The sequence below is a fragment of the Tachypleus tridentatus genome, chromosome 1, assembly GCF_004210375.1.
Source record: "Tachypleus tridentatus isolate NWPU-2018 chromosome 1, ASM421037v1, whole genome shotgun sequence".
NCBI classification, from domain to species: Eukaryota; Metazoa; Arthropoda; class Merostomata; order Xiphosura; family Limulidae; genus Tachypleus; species Tachypleus tridentatus.
The window spans coordinates 132,004,633-132,022,597 of NC_134825.1; the positions used below are offsets into that span (position 1 = coordinate 132,004,633).

At 32.8% G+C, this 17,965-nt stretch overlaps 1 protein-coding gene across 2 annotated transcripts in view; it reads right to left on the minus strand.

Annotated features, from left to right (window-relative positions):
- The window catches only part of LOC143224236 (WD repeat-containing protein 47-like), an 87,482-nt gene that overhangs the window by 29,117 nt on the left and 40,400 nt on the right, over positions 1–17,965 (minus strand). For both annotated transcript variants that reach the window (XM_076452657.1, XM_076452663.1), the window contains exons 6-7: positions 14,064–14,234; positions 5,642–5,782 (exon numbers count right to left, since the gene is read on the minus strand). In XM_076452657.1, the coding sequence (XP_076308772.1) occupies positions 5,642–5,782; positions 14,064–14,234 (312 nt within the window). The remainder of the gene's footprint in view (positions 1–5,641; positions 5,783–14,063; positions 14,235–17,965) is intronic.

Consider the following 17,965-nt stretch of genomic DNA (forward strand, 5'->3'; position numbering starts at 1 on the left):
AGTGCAGAAAGCCCAAGTGCAGTGCTGAAGTCCTTGATGATGAATGGGGTCCAGCATCTTTAAAGCCGAGATTCTGGCCGAGCCATAGGCCAGTGATCCACAATCAAGTTACGATCGAATAAGAGCACAATATATCTTTAGCATAGAACGTTGATCTGCTACCCAAGTGGTGGATGAGAGGACCTAGAGGATGTTCAGTGCTCTTGTACATTTGACCTGTAGCTGCTTGATATGTGGTATAAAGGTCATCTTAGATTCAAAGATAAGCCCCAAGAACATTGTCTCAGGGACCATAGGCACCACAACTTCACCGATACGAATTTCAAGATCAGGGCGAACACCCCGTTGGTGGCAAAAGTGCATGCAAACAGTTTTAGAGAGAAAGAAGGTAAAGCTGTTTGCTGTGGTCCACCTCAGTAAACAATTGAAGGCATTCTGTAGCTGCTGCACAACATACCTCATGTTCGACGACTAACACGAGATGTGAGTGTCGTCGACATAGAGCCCGTTTGCAACAGTGAGAGGGTGTTGTTCAGTGATGGCATTAATTTTTATACTGAAAAGTGTGACACTCAGAACACAGTCCTGAGGGACTCCAAGTTCCTGTAGAAAAGAATGGTAAAGTGTCAAACCCACACAAACTCAGAATCTCCTGTCAATTAAAAAATTTTTAATAAATATGGGCAAATAGCCACATAACTCAGATATATGGAGGTATTGCAAAATGCCATACCTCCATGTTGTATCATAAGCCTTCTCATTGTCAAAGAATATTGATACAAGGTTTGAAAGGTTTCTCTGGTTGATGTTTCAAGTCGAATTAGGTGGTCCATGGTGGAGCAGTCGTCGGAACCCACACTGGGTAGGCGAGAGGAGGTTGTTTGATTCAAAGAACCAAACAAGATGAGCATTAACCATCCTCTCTAAGGTCTAACAGAGATAGCTTGTCAAAGCAATTGGACAACAGTTTGAAGGAATCTGGGGATCCTTCCCAGGCTTGGAGAAAGGCAGGACAATAGCCTGATGCCAGGCATCAGGAAAAACATTCTCTTGCCAGATCCAGTTAAAAACAACCAGAAGAACAGCAAGAGAAGCAGAAAATAGATGGCGCAAATAAAGAATGGGAGCAAACTGAGAGATCAATAGCAGTAAAGAACTGACTAGGTGCATGAAAATAAGTAGAAGAACTGCTACTGAAAAGAGAAAGGTTGTAATCAGAGATCATATGCTCTATGGAGCGACCCCTCCCATCAATATCAGCACTTCCCAGAGCAGTGGTTCTTATATTGGGGGTCATTTGAAGTTTCTAGGGGGTCATAAAAGGCTAGGGAAATATTGGGGAAATCACGGAGCAGTTTGTAGTTTTTGTGGCAAGTGTCTGTAACTGCCTACCAATGAGAAACACGCTGAAGTGCGGCAGTTGAACCACATCGAGATGCTTGTTACACAACCACCTGTCTAATTTTGAGTAAAAACTTTCATATATTACAACGTTTTGAATTGCCTTAATTTTTTTAACTATATAATATTAATACATCAAACTTAAAATTTAAATATCAAAGTTTCCATCCTATTTAGTATATTTTCTCATTATATATATACATTATATCAACCCTCACACTCAGTGAATAAGTAAGTTTTGTATGATGTTCAGTAATTCCATGGATTTTGCATTTGTTTAGCACTTGTAGCATTTCTCAAGGTCATTTATTTGTAACATTTTCAATAAATTAGGATCTTTATATGGTTTTGTTTTATTCTACCTTTGTGCAAAGTTCACCATTACAAAAATTATTATAGGGGTCACAGTAATACCTCAGGGATAAGACGATAAAAAAGGTTAAGAACCACTGTTCCAGAGGTTTTGGAATGTATGGCCGTACCCTGTAATTAAGATAGCCTGCCTTGATGGTGGCAGGTGGATGTGGTGATGTAAATGTCAGAATGAGGACATTGGTTGGCATCCTTGGGTGGAGAAACAAGCAAGAATTTCTGACTTGGGGATGTTCTTCAAATCTCTCTCAACAATAACTCCTTGTGATGAATTCAAAGTAGTATTGGGTGTAACCTCAATAGGTATATCCCCAATTGCCTTTGAATGCAAGAGGAGTTCACTGTGTTGAAATGTAGATGTTCCCACCAATATGTCACCAGATTGAAGCTTCTTTACTGACCTTGAAGAACCAGCAAGCCCCTCTAGTCCCTTCTGTGTGAAAATGGGAGACATTTACCCTAAAGGTTTGCCTAAAAGTGAGTGCAATATAAGAAAATGAGATACAACAGGTGTTACAGATATTAAAGAGTGCTGCTCAGAATCTTCAACACATGGTTGTTTACCTATGGACTGTTTTTCACTATTTTATTTAACTTTTTATTTGGAGGATCCATAATAAAAAAAAAGTAAATTTTGTGCTCATTAACCCCACCCACCATGGATCCCTACAAGGGGATGCACTACAATGCCAAACAAGGACACTACAGCAGCACCAGGATTTCGCGAGCACTATACCCAAACACCAGCATCAGATACAATGTCCACAACACCTGCTGAAAACATCCAACACTCGTACTTGGTTGACCCTACCTCAAGTAGACCAGCCAAATAACCCAAGGGAAGCCACCTCATGACTGCCCATCTACAGGAATTCAAAGCAAAAGTAGTGCGTTAGCATTGGACCCATCAACCACCAGGATCCTCTCCTCCACTTTACAGGTCACCACGCATGGCAAACATGTGGGTGGATGTTTAGATACCAGAGGAGGTAAACTGAAAGAACAAAACCTTTCTTGGGAGGTCCCCTCACCACATACAGGAATCCACACTAAGGGGGAAGACTGTTGGAAAGCAGCTTTAGCCTGGATTTCAAGAAGCCAAAAACTCCCCAAACACCTAGACTGTAAGAAAAGAGGTGAAATAAAGGTCATGAAAATAAGAGAAAGGGAAGTGAATCCCAAAAAGGAAAACATTTCAACTGAGGAAATTCATAAAATAAACAAATGTCAAAGTATAAACAATAGATGAAAAATAATAGCCAAAGTGTCAAACAAAGAACAAATGATTTATCAAAAGAATTGTAATTGAGATGAAGAGCCACAGCAAGGATGCAAAGTGCAGAAATACAGCAAAGACGTGAGGTAAAAATAGATGACTTGCAGAAGAGGGTTATGAAATGGAGAAGAAGTAAGAAGAAAGGAACCAATATCTTGATGAGGGATCATTGTCAGGATATTTGATGTAATACTATAGAACGTCACAGATTTCCAACTCTGCAACAATTTAAGTTATCTACAACATTGATAATACTTTGCTACAGAGTGAGATCTAAGATCTGAAATATTAGATGAGCTAAAGTAATAATAAATGATCATCAGTTTCACAAGCAAATAAGAAGCTTTCACGTACTACTGAGGCAGTTGGATAAATTGCCTTAGTAAAGCATACCTGGACCTCAAGATTTTGTGTTAAAGCTTACACTGTCTTTCAATCACACGAATGAGACAAAAAAGAAAGAATGAAAGCAATGTAGCACTGATGAAAAAAAGATGACTACAAACACAAAAAAGCATGTTTGAAGACTGGTAGTGCTGAGGAAAGAATGAGCCTGTAATCACATGCTAGGAAATACTGAGCACAGAAGTTGTGTCACTCTTCTTTTAGTTGAAACTTGCAATATTATGACAATTAGGTTATAGGTGTAATACACATGGATACATGTAGGGATGGGAATTTGTTCAATGCTTATGGTATGCATAGGAAATTATACAGCAGTTGTGCATAAGGTTAAAGCTCTTAGCAGTAAAGAGGTATGTGGTGTTTATGAAATGGACAATATAAAACTCTCCCACCTGAGTGAACAGGGTGGAAACTGACATCCTTTAACAGTCTTACAATGGGTTTAGATTAAGTTTCTATCAAGATATATGAAATTTAAATTCTTCAATACATTATTCTTTACAAGGTAAAATTTAAGAGCAGTAAAAGGAGTTATGAGAAATGACCAAATTCTTGAAATATAACAAGTTGGTTACTGAGTTTTCCAAATGAAAAAAACATTGAATAAAGGTAGGAGGGAAATAATAGGAGTTTAATGTTTTTTGTACTAAAGTTATCAATTAACAACTAGTTGTCTACTTATTAACACAAAAATTTCTGTGGATTGACATGTAAAAGTTTAACATAACATAATGTTTAAGGACAACAAGGGACTTATTGGTCCATCTCATCTTCTAAGCCAAATTAAAACTATTAAAAAAGAAATTTAAATCCAGCTTTCATCTTTCAAGTTTTCTTTTAAATTCACTCAAATTTACTGCCCCCACAACATCCCATTTGAAAAATAAAACTGTCTTAGCTGAAGACAGCTTCTACCTTGCCCTAAGTCTATATTTGTGTCCCCTAGTTCTATATTTCTTGGAGCTAAGCACAGAAAATGTTCATGCATCAACATTACCAATTCCTTTTACAATCTTCAACACATCAATAAGATCCCCTTCAATTCTTATTTTCAAGAGAAAACAATTTTAAGGATCTTAATCTCTCATCATATGACAACCCCTCCATCCCAGGTACCAATTTAGTAACCCTTTCCAACAATCCAATGTCTTTCCTAAAGTAAGAAGTCCAAGATTGAACACAATACTCCAAATGTGGCAAAACCAGTGATCTATCCAATGAAATTACAACCTCTTTAGACTTACATTCAATATTTCTGTAAATACAATCTAAAATTCAATTTACCCTACCACAAGTAACAGCAAACATTACAGCTAGACCCTTTTCTTTCATGATACTGTTGAAGATATTCCAATCCAATTTATGCTTATAATTCAAAGTATGATAACCCACATGCATTATCTTGAATTTAACATGATTAAAACATGTCTGCCAAATGATCTTAATCTTTCTGTAAATCAGTAACATCCTCAAATAATTTTTTACAAGCCTTTAATGTAGCACTTTGTCAAATGCTTTCTGAAAACACAAATATACCAAATCTACACATTTATCCTTGTCTTCATGTGCATTAAAACTTTCAAAGCATATCAAAAAATTTGTAAGGCAAGATTTTCCCTTAGTAAAACCATATTGACTATCCAATAAAATACTACACTTTGTGGAATGACTTTGCAAAGTATCTTTATGACTTTCCAAGACTTGCCCACAAGTGATGTTAAGACTAATACGCCTATAATTAGTAGAACAACTTCTATTGCCTCTCTTGAAGATAGGAGTGACATTAAATAACTTCTAATCTGTTGGTACTTGTTCATTATAAGAATTTACAAAAACTGTAGCATGTGGCTCGCTTATCTAATCCTTGACCACCTTTAAAATCCTCTGGGATATATCTTCTGGCCCAGGAGACTTGTAATTCTTTAAATTTCCCAATATAATTTTAACAAGCTAAAAATCTTCTAGAATTATAGCTTATATTAAAAGAAAATAACAGCCAGCTGTCAAAGAAAAAGCAATAAAAATAATCCACAATACAAAAGCATGATTATACAACTCTTTGACACTATCCTCTGGAAAATTAACAATTTTACTGACGTACTGACATTTATTTTTATTCAGTTGAATACAGTTAAAAAGCAACCATCAATGATATGTACCTCTATTACAATAAACTTCACCACTCACCTTGTCCACATCCAGAAGCTGCTGGGGCAACAACAAGGTTGACACAGCCCTGTGTACGAAGATCCCAAAATCTGATTGTTTTGTCTTGAGATCCACTTACAAACATAGCCCCACCCCATGTGTAAAGTGAAAGAATATGACCTGAAATTAACAAAAAAGATTGAAATTTTGTCTGTTAGCATACTTCAGTAGAGAATTTGCTGATACTAATGACAGAAACTTAATCACAAAAACCAAATGGAGAATACGTTATCAAAAAATCATGTAAAAAATTATGAAAATAAAAAACTTAAATGTGATCTGAGGTTGTCAAAAAATATTCATTAACTGAAAAATAATATGTAGAGATTAGGTAGTGAATCATAATTTCTTTTCGATGTAATTTTCATCATACATGAATTGAACCTATAATTTACAAATTACTTCTCTGAGCACAAGTTGATACTACATTCAAGTAATTAAGTAATATTAGTAAGTAATGTATATTGTAATAACTGAAATTACAGATATCACTGAACTTTATGTATTATACATGGACAACACATCAGTTCCATAAAAATATTATTTGGATTAGAGTACCATTGGTATATAAACGTATTTATACAAAAGTTTAAGATAACCCAAATCACAATATGTTAGTAGGTTCTGTTAGCTATACTGTTGATAGAAACCTTAAATGTTTGAATGTGTTGCCTTTTTTTATCAAATTGTTCAAGTTAGAAGATTCAAAATTAATATAACATTTTTAATAACCTTAAATATAGAAGAAAATTGCAACAATAATTTAAACTTTTATTGGTTTATTTCTATTTAAATGGGCATTAAATGTTTAAAAAAAGTCATTTTTGGAAGTTACACTTTCTTATATGTATTATGAGTTATTAACATAAATTTTGATTTATGATACAACTAGTATTACTAGGTGAATGTATTTCACCTTAAAATGGCACACAATTTAACATTAATGTTTTTCGTAAACTACATTTAGACCCATTTTCATTTAAATATTTTTCATAATTACCAAGATGCAATTATTAGTAGAAGAAAAATGAATAGGAAGAACCTAACATTTTGGGAAATTATATATATCAAAACCATGATAATGGTTCATAATATGGATCACACAGGAATTAAGTCAAAACTGTATTTGAACATTCAGGCAAAAACTACCTTAAAAAGAAGAGTTAATCTTGAAATAACACTCCAAACCATCTTTTTCAAAATTAAGACCACTCAAACATTAATAAGCAAAATAAAGGATTTCACAGTTTTAGAACATTTCATATTACTATTAACATTCTTATTTCACAAACCTCCAGCAAAACTGGCTGGGTATTTTGCACAAAATCCTAGACATGTAATACAACAAGAAATGCTACAAATGTCCATAATCTATTTAAAAGTTTATTACTTTTCACTGAAAGTTGATTTATGTAGTTATAAATACATAATTCCTGTTACATTTTTGTAAGTAGCTGCCTGTTAACTTTGTATGCATGTTAAATGCATTTAAAAGAAACCTTAAGCACAAAGCCACCTAGCTTGGTAAATAATTACTTTAAAACATGCAAAGCTTTATTTAAAACAATGTTTTAGACAAACTTATTTTGTATGAAAAAGCTATTTTTAAATTAGTAAAATATTACACGTGCTTAGGAAGACAGACTTACTTTAGGCACCTATTTGCTTATTGCTGTGCATTAATAAAACCAACATACATGACGATTACAAATTAAGAATTTAAAATCTACAAATAGGGATTGTACAAAATGTAAGCATATAAGATTGAAAATCTACAGCTGACAGTTTGCTTATTTACAAATCCCTATTTAATCTCCTTAATTTTGTCATGCTGCAAAATATTTTAACTCTTTTGCTTTCCACCATAAAATATCCAGTGTTCATGAGTGTTATGTGTATTTATTGAAAACTACACCTCTTGCCTCTTATAGAGCATTAATTAGAAACTGCAATGTGAAAGGTTTCAATTTTACTGTTGCATATCATCACTTGAGCCACTATTGTTCATCATTTCTTGGCTTTACTGGATTTCCACAGCTTTGTTTGAGCTAGTTTTTAACAGTGCACAGTTGTCATAGTAGATTTTCCAACTCAGATGAGAGTAGTGACTCTTTTCACTGTTTCTTATACTTTGCTGAAATCATAAGTGCATATTCAGTATTTATTACAATTGCATATAGCTATTGTAATTTTTATATAGTTGGTGTTAATGTAATGCTTGTAAATGTTGTCAATAATTAGTAATTATGCTAAGCATGTTGCTGTTTTCTATTTTGCATGCATTTTTTGTTTTGCCTTATTCTAGCAAACTCTTATAAACAGCAGGCTGTTGAAAAACACATTGTGTTATGCAAACCTAACAAGGTTACAGAGTCTTTTTACATTGCTTTAATCTGTGTTGTTTTATTTCACAACAAACACTATTCTGTTTTGATGTGCTTACTCCCTTGCTGCTTGTCTTTTCTTTCATTACACTGTAGCATCAGTGGAAGCCAGTCATTAAATATGTAATGATACAGTCTTTGCATTCAAGAAGGTCCTTTTAGAACAGCATTATCTTCAATTTGTTGTAGCTGCATACCAGTATGTGTTTATTATTTGTTGTACAATTGTTATTTATTTTGAATAAGTTCAGTGTGGTGGTTGGGTGGAAAAAACCAAAGGCAAAAGTAAACTGTTGAAAGTTATAAATTTTCTATACTGCAAATGTATTCCCAATAGGTTCTTACCTCTGCTAACATAAATAGCCATTCTCATTCACTGCTCCCCTATATATGCATTTTTTTTTTCTATACCACAAATCTTGGGCTCCCACATAGCCCACAATTAATGTAGTTCAACTGCATCTAGTACACACATCATCTTGGGACAATCCTCCACCAATAGGAGCATGACACACCCTCCTGATACATGTGGCTCCCTCTATTCAATTCCACCAGGCTATTACTTCACGTTTTAGCAGAAAAAGGAAGCACCAGTTTTTAGTAGGGAAGAAGAATGGGGAAAGTATAAGCAGAAGTACCTATTAAAAGTGTATTTTCAGTATGGGAAAATTATAACTTCCAACAAAGTATTTTACCTCCTGTCACATAAATAGCTAGAATCCCACATCTAATAGATAGAAGGACCTGTGCAAGGGAAAGAAGAAAAAAAAAATCCTTTAAAAGGGTCTGAAGAACATCCTAAAGCAGGAGAGGGGGATCCTTGCAGTAGAGAATCATACTTGGTAAACTGCACCACTTATGGTGCCAAGTATACTCTATGATCTGAGTAGAAAGAGGTGAGGCTAACATGAATACAAAAATGGAGGAGCACATCCAAAAGAGGAAGAACAATGGTTGGATAGGGATCTGAATACCCCTAATATCTCAATCTCATAGATGACATTAATGTGGGTGAGAGTAAAAAGAATATACCTCAAGGTGTACAGTGGCTAGAGCATGACAGATTGTGCACATCAAATTAATTGCATCCAAACAGGTAGGATCTGACATGTAGAAGGAAGGATGCCAGCTGAAGAAGTGAACTACAATTTTGATGGCTCTCTCCAGAACTAAAAAATGCCTTTGGATAGACACATTTAGAGATAAAGTGCCAAAATGATGGAAGTTCTACACCAGCAGAACAGAACTGTTCTACACTCAACTGAATGAATTCATTATTGTTTTTACTATATATCATTATCATATTTAAGGAGGATGCCTCCATGGTCAACTAACCCAGCAGCTTGAAGCTGGAAAGTAGTAAGGACTTATCTACTCCACTAGAAAAAAAAAAAGAAAGAAAATGTGGTGAAGAGTTCGGAGGAACATCAAAATAAGAGACAGTGTAATGGGACACCAAAAAACTATTTTGAAAAGCAGACCACTGATGATTTATTCAATGTTAGGAAAGGCAGGGATGATCAGCAATCACCTTCTGCTTTACTCATGAAGTCAATGAGTTAGTATAGGCTGGAACAGGCACATGAATGAAACAAATATATTGAGAGGAAAAGCTAAAAACAATCTTATAGAACATCTCATCTCAGCAGTATGTCTCTGGTGGTCATGTAAATTATAACTGTTACATTATACTTGCTTTACAGTGCAAACTTGACTATTTTAAGTATACATGGACAGGCATCATTTGTTACAGGGCAGAATTTGTGAAGAAAAAAAGGGACATGATACTGAAAAATATGATATATATACATTAGTTTGTTGTAACTTAAAAGCTAGTTGCAACAAAAATAAACAACAAATGCTGCACAAATTGAAAAGATCCCAGGGTATGAACTGTAACGTGAGATTATAAATGTACCCTATGCTTTGGAGGTGACTGCAAATTAGGACCCACAATACAGTGGGGATACACTGTCTATCAGTCTTAGCCTCCATTTGCCATTCTTACGTAAGAATTAAGAGTAGTAACAGATATAGAAATAGAAATTAGAAGAGCAAGATGTGGGTGCTCAAGCCCACAATGTCCCATATCTATATCACCCTTCACTGCCTGCAGACAGTTGTGGGAAGGTGACTGCTCTCCAGAGTAAAGAAGAAAAATTAATTGAAATAAAAATAAGAAAATAAGGTACTACAATTTGGAGGTAAGTAAGTTGACAACTTGTTTCTTGAAGTTAGCATTTCAGCCCCCAATATGGGAGAAAGGCATTAAAAGAATATGAATTATACTAGTATGTAGTGTCCCATCCAGTTATCTGAACAAACTAGTATAGCTCTCAACCACCATCTGTGACTACCATGCTTCAAACAAACCTTTATATCAGCAAGGTGTACATCTGCATAAAGTAGGGGCAAGTTGTTAAATCACCTTATTTATAACTAAAAATAGTCATTAAAAATTTTAAGTAAAAACTAATTATTTCTTTATATTTATTTAATACATTATTATATTTGTTACAGAATACATTTATTTAAAGTTTCTTTATCAAATCCAGTAATTATTAATTTTTGTATCAGTTTTTCAACATTACTGATAAAATTTATTACAAATTTTACAATATTTGAAAAATTGCAAAGTTATAATGCTCATAACAGAAAGTTATGGTACATTACTATTAAAAGAGGGTAAACCATAAATTGGAATGGCAAAATATCTTCTTTCGTCAAAAATAGTTACTTTGATATCCTTATCAATTACTTTAATTTTTAAATCTAAATAATGTACTTCTGTACTAAATATTGAAGTATTTTCAATTTCTAACTATGCCAGATAAATAGTGTTAACATTATTTATTTCAGGATTACTTATACTAATTAAATCATCTATATATCTGTACATTAAAGCAAAAATATCTGGATTTGTGTAGTTTTCAATAAATATATTCTCATAATAGTAAAAACATATAATTATTGAGAAATATTATTATTGTAAATACATAAACTTAATATATCTTAGGTTTTTGAAGCTAAATATTTTTTCTTCCAGTTCTATAAAAGAATAACAGAACTGTTCTACTAATGAATTCAAAACAAAGATTAAATCTTTTAATGGAATTGTGGTGTACAATGTAGTAAAATCAAATGTTTGAATATTATTTATTTATTCACATTTTTTTAGATATTTTTTTAAAACACGTTGATTATCTTTTATCTAAAAAGTATGTTTTTATTATTAACACATTTTTAATTTTATCAAGTAAAATATTGAGTAATTTATTTAATAGTATAGCCAGTTGTTTGATAATTATTCTTATTGAATTGCAAACCTAAATTTAATTGGAAATTTATGTAGTTTGGAAATAATATAAAGAAACAGTAAATCTACACAAGTATTTTGTTCAAAATAAAGTTTATTATAAGCTTTACTGAAATTATTAATTACTGTACCTTTAGATTGGTTAACAAGTTTAAATGTTTGTGTACTACTGGTTTCCTTTATCATAATTAATACATAAAACTTTTTACAAATTATACCAATGTTACATTTAGCCTTATCAATGGGAACTATAACATTTTTCTTGCCTTTCTTGAATCTTATTTTTAACTTATAAAATGATAAATCTGTATGGTATTTCTTTTTTTAATTTTTTAATTTCCTTAAGTACATACAACTTCCATTCCAGAAACCATCTAGATGGATAAGATGTAATATAGTTAACTTTTAAAATATGTTCATCAGTATTGTTTTCAATAGATTTTAGAATATTACTCTCATTACATTTTGTGGCTATTCTGTATTTAGATTTTGTTTTGAGTACTTCACTTAATATTTTATCTTTTATAATTTTCAAGTTACCAGTTGCAATATGTTTATGAAAAGTATCAACAAATAAACTGTTTTCACACTCATAAGGTAAGTCATTAACTTTATCTACACTTAGCTTACTTAAAAAAACTTTTATAATTATATAGTAATGGACCAATTGGAACTTTGTTTTTATAACTGACGATACACTAAGTTTTTACAAGGAAAAATATTTTTTTTACAGATTGATAAATAATTTTAGAAATATGCAAATCACTGAATACTTTATGTTTAAAATTAATTACAAAATACAAAGTCAAGTTTGAATTGCAGTTTCTCTTTTTAAAAATTTAATAAATCATTGACTTTTAACAAACATTTTATAATATCTACAAGTGTTTTGCATCATCATTTCAAAAAACAAAATTTTTTGTTGCATAAATTAATGCTCTTACTTTGGGAAGATTAAGTTGATAAATCTTTTTAAAAATAATTTACATACACTAGTACTAGAATAAAAACTATAATCCATATAACTACAACATTCTGAAAAATCAACCCATTTTAATTTATTATTCCCTTTACCTCTAGTTTTCCTACTTTTATGAAAAAAGTTACCTATAAAGAAAAAAATAGCAATACAGTAATCATTACTCAAATTCAAAGCAATGGAATTATTAAAATCTTGGTTTAATCCATACGGATATAATGGTCTTAGTTTCAAAATGTAGAAGTTTTCCCACTGAAGTCTACTGGTGTCTTAATTAACAACTTCTAATATGGTTATCATAACCAAGGTAAAAGGATGAATCCTGAAATGTTTCAATTCTACAGAATTCATTAAATTGTTTTTAATTTGAGATCTATGTAAATTTATACATATATACAATGAGTTTGAAGTTTAACCCACATATTTCATATTACATTTAGTTCATGTTATTAAATAAATTACACCTTTTATTTTACAAAATGAACTTGTGTAAGTAATAGAGTGAAAAGTATTTAGAGCAGGATATGTAAGACATCTTTTGCTATTACATTTTGTAACACTTGCAGCAATATAATTACTATAACACTATGTAACAAAATTTTTACTTTTCTTGTTCCTGGGCAGAAAGTTATATTTCCCAATTACTTACACCTAAAGTAAATGGAAATGACCTATTTTTATCTTCAAACATTGTTGACCTGGGAGTGTATAATGAAAATATGATGAGACTATATTTGGTAGCTGAAACGTGAAAGTGATTTACATTACAGTCACAAATCTCGAAAAACTACTCACTTCTAAACATTTTTGTATAACTTTAGTATAAACACATAGAAAATAGGTTAATTTCTAAATTTCATTATCCAGGTCACAAAATCAAAGTTTGAAGGAAATAATGGCCATTTTCTGTACTTTTACAACATAAGCAATTAAGAAATAACACATATCATCCAGGAACAAAATTTGTGTTACATAGTGTATTCAGCTCACTAGGCTTAATTAGTTTTACAATATGTCATCAGTTAAGACTATTACACTTTATACAGATTGAACAACTGCAATGGAAAAGTGCAACATGGTCAATGACAAATTGCATACATTGAATACATTTTAGTGAAAAATTAATATATTTTGATAAAGTTAAGTAAACAAAATCACAAGGAAGGACTGCATTAAAAACAGCAAATCCAAACCTCTTGACTAAAATAATAAAGACATATGCTGAGCCTAATCTAACATTGTTGGACAAGGGATATCACTAAATGTTAATGAAAAAACATATTTAAGTGAGAAGAGGTAATGTACCTCATTGAAAAATGGAGAATAGGGATTGTTAGAAAATAACAAACAAATTAAAACACAAAGATTATATCTTCATGTCTACAACTAGGGAGTCTAAGTAACCAAATAAGATTAGATAGTGTCTACATTATTTTATCATGCAACAAACCCCTAACTTGATTCCACTAAACTCCATAAGTATTGTAGGCATGGAGTCAAAATAGCTTGAGAAAACAAAATAGACACTATTTCCATCTTTTTTTGTTTTCTTGTTGTTGTCTTACAAATGTGGTCTTTGCATTTTGTTTCTGTATTTTTTTACGATTTCCATTTCTCCTTTTTAAATTAACAATTTTAATAACCTTTTACAGTTACATATATTCTTATAAAGATACAAGCCTAGTTAAAAAAAAAACAAGCTTGTTTCATAAAAGTAATCACCTGTGTGACCAGAAAGTGCTTGAAAGGGTGTTGCTGTTTCACAATCAGTGACATAAATTTTACAATCTCCAGCACCACCACTAATTAGGAGACTAGACCTGTTACTCACATCTTCTACAAAACACAGGTCTCGCACTGTTCCATCGTGCACTGTTAATTCTGCTTCTCCACCTGCTTAACAACAACCAGAACTTTAATTTCAAATAAATTAGCAAATCCACAATCAGTAGTTACTACAAATGAGAACACATAATTAAAACTGTTGGCTGTACCATTTAGGAAATATTTTAGACCTTCAGTATAAACTAAATTTGCTCCTCATATATTTTGAATAAACCATACATATTAAAATAAATACATGACTGTGAAAGTTCAAGAAATATACAAGAAAGAATTCTATTTAAGAATATACATTTTTGTTTACACCAGAAACAGAAGTCCTGGTTACAAGTGGTTAATTTTTTTTTAACTACCTTTTAAATTATGTGGTTATGTTGGGCAAATATAAAATCTGTCATTCATCTATTGTACATAACTGCAAAATTGAAAACATTTTCTATTGGGAATTCAGTTTGGGTGGGGTTATATTAAGATCATATGTAAATTTAACCCTAACTGTTGTTTTTTCAGAAGGATTCAATCATGGAAGCTAACAACTGTTTCATGGATAGTTACAATGTATTCCATATAATGTAGTCAGTTGCAGAGAAAATGTGAACTGCATGAGATATTTCAGCATTTCTAGCCTGACTTGTTTCAGGCTTAAAGTAAAAATCTAAGTAACTGACTATCTGTACTGTACTTACTGAATAATTCAAATATTAAAATTTTACATTTTCCTATAAAGGAAATGTAAATATTCAATAGTATTTAATATTTAGCTTTATCCCAACAAACATTTCTCTTCTCTTGCCATCTAACCACTGGTATCAGTTATACTTCAGTTCTTCCACTTTTATACTACACCATTTCATCTCTATTACTTTTAACCTTGTGACATTCTCTTTCTATGTCAATGCATCCTCTACACCAGATCTATTACTACTTCTTATTCATTTTATCAAAACTACCCAAATTTTCATATCCAAACATTGGTCATTATGAAGAGGAAAGGCAAGATAGGATGAAAGGAGGTAATTATTATCAGAAATACATTTTTGGTGCAGGAAAATATAAGCTACTGAAACACACCTCAACTCATACTTTAGCTAGAATCCCACATTAAAAAGATAGATGGGCCGATGAGGGCAATATCCACACAGAAAGTGTAAATGTACAAACGTGCAAATTGAGATGCGTATAGCACACTAGTGGGATCCATGTCACATCTGGAATAGATATGATATTCATCTGGATAATGTGAAATCTGAACATAAGCAGCAAAGACCAAGTGGCCACAATGTCAAAACATTAACATCATGAGGAGAACGTGTAAGGAGCACGTCCATTCCAAAACTGGTTTCTCATGCAATACCAAATGAATGTAGTTGGAAACATTATAAGTGACGCGAAAGTTGTCCAGGTCCTAACCATAGAGAGGTGGTCCCATGTGTCATCATAAGAATTATTGGGCTGTGGACCCAAAACTAAATCCAAGTTGCAGTGGCTAAGATATGGGGACCAATGGTATGATACAATAGTATTATATTAGAAGGACCCAACCTAAAAGTTACAAAATACAGCATGCTAAGGCACCAGAATTATGAAGAGAAGGAAAGCAACACAAAAGTTAACAAACCCTCACCCCAATCAGGAGAAGCACAAATGTAACAACCCAAACTCAGAATTACGGATCCAGGAACCCCACCTGAAAGTTACAAATGCTACATGCAAGCCAACAGAATTGGGAAGAAAAGGCAAGCAACACCAAAGTGGACAAGCCTTCCTCCCAACCTATTTTTAGAAGCCCAGAATGCAGAATTACAGGGCCATTTATGACTCACACAACTTGAAGAAAACAGAGATCATCCAGCCTGAAATTATGAACCTAAATTCTTATTCCCGAACCAGAGGGGCAAGGCAACACCTTTTGTCCCAGAATTACAAGAAAGATGTGAAAGAACAGAAGTTCAACCAAAGGCTTGTCACTCTGAATGTGGAATTATGTGAAGTTAAGGGCCCTCTTTCAAGATCACGAAAAATAGTATAATGACCAAATAATAAAGGGATAGATAAGTGTCATCTCTGAAATGGAATTATGAAGAAGCTCCCATGTAAGCTGTTCCTGCTCCAACTAGACATCTGGGAAAACCATCTACAATTATGGATGTGATCCAGCTTTGCCTTCTTTTCCTTGAGTGGAATAAAATGTTTAAACATTACTCAAGAGGAATATACCTCTGTTTGCCACCCCAACAACTGAAACACAGAATGGTAAAGATTCCAATGCTCCTATATAAAAAAAGTGAGAGAATTCACATTGAGGAGTCCCATAGAATAATGCTCTGAAGATTGTGCAATAGGTAAAGCAAATTCCTTATTTGAAAAGCAAACCAGTCTCCATTTATTCAATCCAAGGGTAAGTAGAGATGGACAAGACAGCTTTATGTTTTTCTTATGATAGTTCATGAGTGGCAGCAATTCACTACTGTATATTAGCTATGGTACTGAATAATTGTGTACAACACAGAAAATGCAAATAAGATCTTATGGTATGTCCCATCTCAACAGAGCTTGTTGCTACCAGGAATTTTATTTACTGGATTACTAGCAGCTGGTGTAGATCAGGAAAATGCATACCTGACAAGGGTCACTAAAAGAAAAGAAAAAGAATAACACAGAAAAATTAAGTCATTCACTACTGTCACAATCAACCTGGGGTATACAGAATAGCAATGGAGATAGTTGAAACCCATTCAAGGAGGAAACCCCTAAGTCCTGTAAATAGTGTGATATAAATAGTGTGATAGATGTGGTTCACATACAAGTCTGCACACTTTCCTTAAGTAGATTATGGATATCAAGATATGCCACTCTTGATGAGATGAGACCTAAAAAAGTCTCCACTCTTCCAATGAAAGCTTGGAGTAAGCCATACAAACCAAAAAAATCTAACCTATCAAAATGATGGGGCATAAGTAAAGTGACACTACAGAAACACAATAAACAAATGGTGATGTGAGCCCTGAAATATTTCAGTGCATGCAATATAAGATTAGAAATCCCATTAGAAATTGGGCATAAAAGCCAATCCAGCTTTGAGTGGTTGTATAAACATGAAATGAAAGGAAGATGAATAGGAGAGAAAGCCTTATCTCCTTCTCAGCTGCTAAAGTTTTGTAAAGAAAATATCTAGTTTAATACAACAGAACATATGTGGAATGGTAGAGAGTCTCATGAACATGAACCAAAACACATTTGAATGTTGACTCATGTTGACCCATTAGCCAATAACAAAAGAAAGTAAGTCTTAAATGAAAGATGATATTGTGAATATAACCTCAAATGTTCAAATGGTGGATGGGATAAGGCAGAGAGAACTGCTGTGGTATCCCTATTATGAACCTGGAAAGAAAGATGAGAATGAATAACCTGAAAAGATTTCAGAGATAATAAATTTTCTTCTCTTAGAAAAATGAAAAGCAACCACAAAAAAAATCTTATACAGAACAATAGACAAAGGCTCTAACCTTTTGTTCAATAATCATGTCAAAAACAGATGTGGCACAATGGTATGAGAAGATTAAACCTATGTCTTAGAGACTATGGACAATAAATAAACCATTTCCACTGATAAAATTCAAAAAAAAGAATGCTGAATGGGCCATGTTAATAAGGATGCTATCTGAAAAGTCAATCCCTAATGCTATGCAATGGACTTCATAAAATCCAGATGTGAAATTGAAGAATGTCAAATGGTGGTTGAAAAATGTCCAACTGAGGCTGATCTCAGAGAGAAGGCC